At 36.1% G+C, this 9,336-nt stretch overlaps 1 protein-coding gene across 1 annotated transcript in view; it reads left to right on the top strand.

Annotated features, from left to right (window-relative positions):
* Positions 1-4,958: 4,958 nt before the first annotated feature.
* ArgRS (arginine--tRNA ligase-like protein) overlaps positions 4,959-9,336 on the top strand; it is a 33,514-nt gene continuing 29,136 nt past the window's right edge. The window contains exons 1-2 of the mRNA XM_090172829.1: positions 4,959-5,096; positions 8,004-8,070. Of these exons, the coding sequence (XP_090028955.1) occupies positions 8,017-8,070 (54 nt within the window). The 5' untranslated portion in view covers positions 4,959-5,096; positions 8,004-8,016. The remainder of the gene's footprint in view (positions 5,097-8,003; positions 8,071-9,336) is intronic.

Here is a 9,336-nt window from a genome sequence, read left to right as displayed (position 1 = left end):
GTTTGAAATCACGCAGTGAAAATACCCGCTGATAGTGAAAATCACGCCTTGTACCACGCGCAAGAATGTTAGCAGTTAGGTACACACAAGCGTTGCATCAAGGATTATTAAATTTTTGGGGCACTCTCATTAGGAACATTAGCATATTAACCCGGCAAGAAACTAGAAACGAAGATAGAACGTATGTTATTATCCGAATGGTATCAAAATCTAGGAGGCTCATTCTCATAAATAAATTTCTGGTTCAAGTTGTAATAGGAGCTCCAGTCTGACCTATTCAGGGTAGAAGCCTGGGCAGCTGAGGCTGGCCTCTCGTTGAATGCAGCCAAATCAAACGTTCTTCATCTTGGCAAAAACAACTCTCGTCACATTTATTATCTGGGTGGCCAAGTCATACCACCAACGAGCTGCATCCGAGATCTTGGGGTTCACATTGATGAGAAGCTGTCCTTCAGCGATCACTGCCGCATTGTGGCCAAAAAGATAAACATGTTTACTGGCATGACCCGGAGGACTTTTCACTTCAAGTCCCCGAAACTGATCAAGACTCTCTTCAAAACCTTTATCCTTCCACTACTGGACTTCGCGTCACCTAACCGAACTATTATCGATTGTGTCAGGCTCCAGTTTCCTTCATGAAAGATAATTTTTCGAGTGTCCACCCGCGGACACAACAAAAAACTATTCCTACCTCGCGTTAACACTTCATACCGCCAGCGCCATTTTACACACCGCACCCTCTCCATTTGGAATTTCCTCCCTCACGACTTAGTGTCTCTACCCTCAAAACATTCCTTCGCCCGTACCCTACGCTCCTATCTTACCCCCTCCTGTGCTTAACGTTTTAATGTATTCATATTGTTTTTTGTTTTTGTTTTTTTAATATATCTCAAACGTTTGTATTCTCTGTAACCAAAATTTTTTGAGTGCCTATAAGCAGCCAGTGGCAGGTTTGGTGCGTAAATAAAGAAGAAGAAGAAATATATGTATTCTCTGGCATAGCTCCCTAAAATCGACCGACGCGACATCGGCCCACGAGAAACGTAGCGGGTTGGATTCGCCGGACTTAGCGCGCGATTCCGAAGGAGGATCGAAGTCTTCGCCGAGTAATGTCGCCTGACGGCGACGCGCACTTACCCCAACCCCATACTAAAAAATGCTATGGGTCATCTATAACGCAACGTAGAGGACAGCACCAAGCCTTACACACCAGGTAAAGTCAAGCGTGAAATGTATTCAATCCCTACGAATCTCGACAAAAAGAGCTATGCCTGATACCAAACAACAATGCCTTATAAATAGTGATTCCGCTTCTTGGTTTACTTGCTATAGTAGCAGTGTTTACGGTAGAAAATCGACCTATGCCAACTATGCCACCTATGCCCAAATAGCTTTTTTATCCCTTTTCCTAATGGACTAATCTACTTATTCGCTAATTTTATCATCGAGGACGTAATCCACAGCCAATGAAATTTGGAACCGCTGTTGCTTTCAGCTAACTTAAGAAGTTGAAGAACTGCAGCGTTGCCAGGTCAAAAACTGAAAATTATTGCACCCCTTACCGAAAATTGTTGAATTCTTGGAAAAATTATTGCAATTCCTCTTATAGGCCGTATTCAAAGAACTTGTAGTTATTTAAATTTTTAATATTATTTTCTTTATGAAACATGAGTCAAAACCACCCAATTTAGAGATATTAAGGCGGAAGTCGGTGGTTATGTGTTCCGGGGAAAAAATAAGAGAAGGCGCTATCGTGCTGGAGCTGAGTAGAACAGAACTGTCAAACTTCCGCAAACTGAGTTTAGTAACTTTAGTTGTGAGCTACAGTTCCAGGCAATTTTGTTTGTATTGGGCTGAACATGAATTAAAATCATAATATTCGATTTATGTAAAAATTATTGAAAATATGCGACAACTTAAGGAAATTATTGCATAATAGCGTACCATATGGTACACGGCTAAAATTTTGGTACGACCATAGAAATCGGATAACAAACTAGAACGATTTTTGAAATTTTGTGGCAGGTTCCAATTAGAACTTTTAAAAAACCCTGCCTTTGGCCCATAGATATAGAAAACGTATATAAAGGTCTAGATAAAATATTTCAAAGGGAGTGAATACGGAGGTGACAGCTAGCAGAAACGCGTAATTTCTGCAGGCTATCCTTAAAAGGCGCTATCTATCGGTAAGAAAGCTCGTGCTATCGTCGCGAGAGCCATTGTCTCCTGCTTAAAAATGATACTAAAAGTCACCAACAGATGGTGTCTAAAGACTACGGCCTGCGGAAAGGTCAAGCACTTAGTACTAAAATGCTAAGAGAGCCCGCGCTCTTGGTCACGTGTCTTCCTCGGTGTCTGCTAGGTGTCAATTCCGTATTTTATGTTAGGCTTAGGCGCCCCGAAATTTATCTAGACCTTTATATACATTTCTTAAATCTATGCTTTGGCCCATGCTTTTCGTTTGGCTGGCAACGAAAGTTACGCCATCGGTGCCAAACTGGTGAACTAACACTCTATTTCACCTAAAATTAAATGGCCGACTTTAGCTCGACGCTAACGCGGTTTTTTTACATCTTTAAAGTAACTTATGTTTAATTAAAGTAATCAAATCGTGTAAGAGTACATACTCAAAAGAAAACATATCTTTTCACAGGTTAGTGTTAGAAATAGTTTTCTTTTTACCATAATTTCCAATCGCTAAGAACGCACTAGAAAACGCGTTTCTTTCAAATCATAGAAAGATAGTTTTTAAATAAAAAATGAAGAATGGTTCAAAATTCCGTAATTAAATATTTAAGGAGTAATTACTCAAACAAAAACATATCTTTTCACAGGTTACTGTTAGAAATAGTTGTTTTACGAGCAATGGTTATGGGGAAAACGAGTGCACAGTAATGGTTTATCACGAATATCTACGTTAGTATTGTATGTGGGGCTATAAACCCAAGTATGAACATTAGAGTCCAGCTATTTCCTACAAAAAATGTTCTATGAACATTTTACATACGAGCAATCGTTGTGTCGTAATCGCGGTTTTAACGTTGTACCTGAAACGCGTCTTACAACTTCGCGCCTTCGTTGACTTAAAACGCATATAAGGCTCTTCATGTAACCACGTTTAAAATTTGGCCGTGGCTATTCTCACGCCCCCCGTGGAAATAGCAAAATGACTATTCTCACGGGGGGCGTGAAAATAGTCATTAGGCTATTTTCACGTCCCCACGTGACAAGCAGAGCCAACCAATCAGAACAAAGTATTAGAAGTATACTTTTTAAAATGGCCGTGGCTATTCTCACGCCCCCCGTGGAAATAGCAAAATGACTATTCTCACGGGGGGCGTGAAAATAGTCATTAGGCTATTTTCATGTCCCCAAGTGACAAGCAGAGCCAACCAATCAGAACAAAGTATTAGAAGTATACTTTTTAAAATATCGCTCAATTTCAAACGGTCATGTTCGAATTAAGGGGTAAGTAATTATGTATTATAACATAGATTAAAGTACCCCATACAAACAAATATTATTTAATTATGTTACGCCACCCGTGAGAAAAGCCTGATGACTATTTTCACGCCCCCCCCCCGTGAGAATAGCCTGATGACTATTTTCACGGGGGACGTGAGAATAGACACTGCCATTTTGGCCACGAAACAAATAACGAAATACGTAGAATTTTTGGCGTTAAAGGGACTTTCAAGAGACCCTCTAGTCAATTTAAAATACGTCATTCGGTCGCCGTTCGTTGTGAAGCCAAAGTTACGACCGAATGACGTATTTCAAATCGACTAGGTCTTTCTTGAAAGTCCCTTTAAATAAGCTTAGAACGTATTTCGTTATTTGTTTCTTATTACAAGGAGCGTTCGCCATCATTTAACCAAGATTTAACGAAAGTAATCGGGTTTTTCCGTTTCGAAATACGCAGTAGATTAAACCGAGGCTTAAGACTGGGAAAGATTCACCGGAATCACCGCCTTCAAATTTTCGTCTACTTTAAAGATACATTCTGAACGAACCAATGGATGAAAAGTTATGAAACGGGCTTTTAAATAAACCTTGAAACTTATTTCAATTCATATTTATAATTCACCGATGACAAAATTCGTGAAAAGTATTAATATCGTTCCGAATTACAACCTACTTTCTAAAATCTCATTTTTCTTTCTAATACCCGCGTTGACAACACAAACTTTACCTAGACGAGCAGATGCTCGGATATCTACATGGTGCGGGAAAAATATTATTTTTGAATGTTATAAAGCGATAAACGATTTTTCAAGACGATTTTATATTACATTTAAGTTCATATAAACGGGAAAAATTGTCAGTGGAATATTTCTTATATCATTTGGTAGGTTAATTAACGTTTAATTATCGCCAACTTTACATTAATTTCAATGGGGTGGGGGAAAACTTTTAAACCAAGTTACGCGCGAGCGCGGCTCTTTAGGCAGCGCAGATGGCGTTACTGTCGTTTTAGCCAAGAATCTAATCGGTACCTTGTCAGCCATTCGATTAAGCGTTCTAGTTTGTTATCCGATTTCTATGGTTATTTGGGCTTTTATAAAAAAAAAACCCTTTATTTTTTCCAACCGTGATTTGGCTGAAAACTATTCCTGAGTTCTGAACCGTTCAACCAGTCCCCATGCGCACTATTCGGCAAAAAAAATTCTAGAACTACCCAAATGCAAACTATTCGCAGACAAGAACCTTTTGTTGAACCGTTCTAAATGGTACCTGCTCAAGAGCAAGTACTGGCCGGAACTCAAGGTTGAAATCTCTAAAATTCGTCTGCACATCGGGCTGCGTACGTCAAATCGTACGAATCACAACTATTCGTACAAAAGTTCTGAACTATCCAGAACTTTTGCGTGACGTTACAGCTCAGTCCTAGGCCGTTCTCTTAACGGTTCAGAACTCACGAATAGTTTTCAGCATAATTATGGTACGCCTGGCAACGCTGAAGAACTGTCGTCTGCATTTTTTTCTAATTTCTAGTCGGCTGACAAGTGTGTGACGTTCACAGTTTTTAAAACGCTTCAGTAATTCCCTCGCTCTTTTTCGTTATTTATGAAACGCTTTGTTTTAAGTTCTGAAGAGTATATGTAGGTATTTTTTACAATTTGATTCTAGGCCTATTAATTGTTTTAAGACTACCAGGTGTTATTTTAAATCTTGCGCACGTACGTCGCGAGTTCCACAGCATCTGGCATGTCATCTCCCGAACCACGTTTCGTTTTCTAATAGCGAACTTGTGATCAAAATATAATATGAAGTTACATTAAACCATTACATAGATTCATGATTTAACTAAAGTGTGCATTAAATCGTCAGTCTCATGGAAGAATGCCATAAACAACATTTTTTGAGATTATATATGTATTTTAAATCGGTGTTAAAAATATAACTCTATACTTAAACTCTTGAAAAATGATAAATCAAATTAGTTGGGATTTATGCACTGTGTTTATTAATATAGCTATGGTTGGACTAATTAATTAAAGGGATTGGCTAGCCCAGAAAGTAATAATGTTTATTTCCAAAAATCCTAAGATATCACATAAAATGATGCTGTTAGGTTGTGTCGCTTGTTTTTAAACATATGGCTGCTCCTTGTTACCCTTTTGCACATTCACAAAATTCACAATTGCTATATGATTGTTTTTCATGATAAAGGGATGGAAATAAGCTTTAGTGTGCTTGCTAGGAAATTCAATGTCCCTGTAATTAACACCTATTTAGACTTTTTAACTAATTCTCCACCTGGAATACCTCAAACCTATAATATATAGAACATCTTGTAGGGTAAATGAAATAGTACCTAATAATAGTCATTAAAGATAATGGGTATTAGACCACAACACAATAAATTCCATTTGAAATGATATAGAAGCAAACTTAACGTAACCTAAATGTTATAAATCCAGACAAAAAAATAAATGACAAGACAGAAAAATTCAAAAAATCTCTACAGTTATACACTTTAGAGGGAATACGAAAATTCAATATTATGGTGGATTAACAAATTTCACAGTTCTGCCCCCATGTTTAACCTAAGCTAGGGGTGATTGCCGTTTTGTTACTTTCAAAACAAGCCATTGTGCATTTTAGCAGATGATTTATTGATTTAGTTCATATTCCCTTTAAGTTTGTCCTTTATTCTAAGATGCCAGTTCTCTGTGGAAGAAATGGATCAAACAGTGTTCAGTACTAAAATTCCATTTATTGACAGTAATGTGTAGAATTTTATGGAAAAGTCTTTTTAGTCATATATATCATATGTAAAATAATTTTCTTTACCGAAAATAATGTAAATTACATCATTACAAACTCGCGATGAAAACTGTTATCAACTTAATAAATGGTAAACGAAATTAAGGGAAGTAAATTTTGAAAACGTGTAGAATGCTTTGAGCGTTTCTGGCTTTGACAATCTGTAGTTTAGCTTGTGCCTGTGATCACTAGATTGTTACCATGGTAACCTTTTCAATATCACAAGAAACAAGAATTTTCAATGAGGAATTTTTTTTAATAGCAGCCACCGGATTAGATGGTGCCACCAAGTATTAGGGCTAGGGGTTTAAGCTCATTCCAGCAATTTACTAATTGTATGTTCAATGTGACACAAGTTTTTTTGAAATTTTTTCAATTTAAATATTTTACAAAGGCACACTTATGAGTTATGTTACATATGATCAGACAAAGCGGTTTTCTTTGCAAAAAAATATTTTTTTGGGAGCGCAAGGTAATAATTAAGGATAAATGGTTATAACTCGGGTGGTAGAAGTGGTAGAGTTTTATTTTTTTTTATTGTACTTAGTATAGTAATTCTTAAAATTGGATATAGAGCCACTTCTAATTGTGACCTCAATTTTTAAAATTATTTTATTTTGGAGTTGGACTTGAAAGGAGCTTATTTATTTGGTAATTTTTTTTACTATAAACCTTTCACAAAATTATTTGTTATAAAAATTCCAGTATTATTTTTTCAAGGTTGGCCTTACCTAATAAAAACCATTTTTTTGGGGATAGTTTAACGGCCGGCACGACTACTGAAAACCCCCGACCCCAACTCTGACTTATTTTTTTTTGCGATAGCTTAACCCCACCCTGACTTAATTTTGACCCCCGTACGAACACTAAAGGTGCAGTTGTAAAACGTACAATTGTACAGCCTGTAAATGTGCCAAGTCCAACCTTAAATGCACCATTATGTGTGCGTGTGAAGGACAGTGCTACAGCCTAATTTTTCAAATGATTAAAAGTTCAAATAAATTTATTTGGATTGTTATTATTATTTATTATGTAAAGAATCTTCATTAAATGTTAGCTATTTGATTATTATCTATAAGAATATTAAATTAAAGTCATAACTTTATCACATTTACCACCCTAGTTAAAACCATTTATAAACAGGTGTTCCTGAGATATGGTGTATATTAGCAAAGATAATTTAAACTCGTATCCTAGATTCGAATACTGAGAGCTTTCACATTGACGATTTTGTTACGAAGCGTTTACCCTTTTCTGGCACGTGACCTCAGAAAAATCGGGCTCCATCGGTTGCAGCACGGCCAACTTCGATCACGCGCTATATAGCGCGGTAACGCATGATTGAAGTTGGCTGTGGTTGCGGTTGGCTGTGGTTGCGGTAAGCCGCAAACCATGGAGCGAATTTTTTATGAGTTCCGGCGGGAAGTGGGTAAACACTATCGGCAACGCGCGAGAGAGTGATTTTGAATCTAGGGTACGAGTTTAAATTATCTTTGATATTAGAAAGACATTTAAAATGGCTGTAAAATCAATTACTTACGCCATCTCAATAACAAGTGGTTAAATCACAAATAAAATATGAATAACTAGAATAACTGCAGTTTTTAAAAGTATAGTTTAAGATACATGTCTATCAATTTTCAAAGCTGTATGATATTTTCGAACAATTTATTACCATGTGCTCTCACTATTTATAGAAATGTTTCTTAGAGTAATTGTGAAGTGCTTTGCAGATTTCACCATTAAATGGCTGTTTCAAATACAGATTTGGATTTGTATGTTTCAAAGGCAAAAACTGCTGTAAGTACGTCTGTTTTTAGTTTACATCCAATAGTGTACAGGGTAAGAAAAATATCAGCGGTTCCGTAAAATATATCTGGCATGATATGTTTGGTCTTTCGTGTTAGAAACGCCATAAAAACTTGAATGATATAACTTCCACCTTTCAACAAAAATAGTTACATCAGTAACTAAATAGTAAAAATCAAATTTATCAAACATAATTATCTTAGTTGATGTTTAATTTATTCAACAAAGATAGCTCAAAATCTGTTGAATCTCATTGTTTCATAACTAGTAAATAGTGTAAATTTTGCTTTTGCAAAAAACCATTCTTGCCTTTCTTCAATTGAAAACGTTACTTGGTTTATGTATATAGACATTTTTTGGAGAACTGTCCTACCAGCATGTGTAATATTCTTAATATTAGATAATGTTTAATAGGTTAAATGTAGAAGAATAAAATGTTTACATTTAATTCAATTCAATTTTATTTCATTATGATTTGGGTTTATTTACATTATCAAGTATCAGATGTTTAAAGAATATTTTGGATGTTATGTTGTTATCAAATTCTATTCGATGGTGATGAGTCTAAATTACTCAGTTGTACCTAGATCAGCAATGAATAACTCAATAAACTTTGTATTTTATGCTTAATCTTTTGTTCTTAATCGTATAAACAAGATCACAATACTTGGCAGGGGCTATAGAATCTCACACTTGTAGACTTGTAAAAGTTCAAATTGTGATATGGTAGTAGTAGCTTCACTAATAGTGGATGCCTTTGTTGTGACTTTCTCTCAGGTGGGAAATAACATGTGTATGTGTGTTGTGGTTTGCAAAACATTGATTTTGTTACTTCAATCTTATCTTTTTACTATAACAAATATTTTATAAATCTCTAATTTAGTTTCATTCTATAGGGTCATTCGACGTGAAATCGACAAGCGTTGTTGCTCAATAGTGATGGATTTCTCCCAAAATTTTTTCCTTGGTTTATTTACCCTAAATATGAAGCCTCCTGGAGTTTAGCGGGCTAATTTGAAAAATTTGAAAAGTTATGATTTTTTGAAATTTCATGCATTTTGTCTAGAGTTTCGTTACATTTTTTTCAGTAACATGATTCGTAAAGCTCCTCAAAATATGGAAATTGGTACTCTTAGGTAAAAAGACCTACAGATTCCGAATCTGGCGTCCAATTTACTCTATGGGCTCTAGTTTGTGATATAAGAGCTGTTTGGCGGGGTAGCACAAAACATCGTTTTTACAAAGGGGTCCATCTCA

The sequence above is a fragment of the Leiobunum rupestre genome, chromosome 4 (genome assembly GCF_980474605.1).
Source record: "Leiobunum rupestre chromosome 4, qqLeiRupe1.1.hap1, whole genome shotgun sequence".
Lineage (NCBI taxonomy): Eukaryota > Metazoa > Arthropoda > Arachnida > Opiliones > Sclerosomatidae > Leiobunum > Leiobunum rupestre.
The sequence above is the reverse complement of the archived record's forward strand: the minus strand, read 5'-3'. Positions and strand labels throughout refer to the sequence as shown.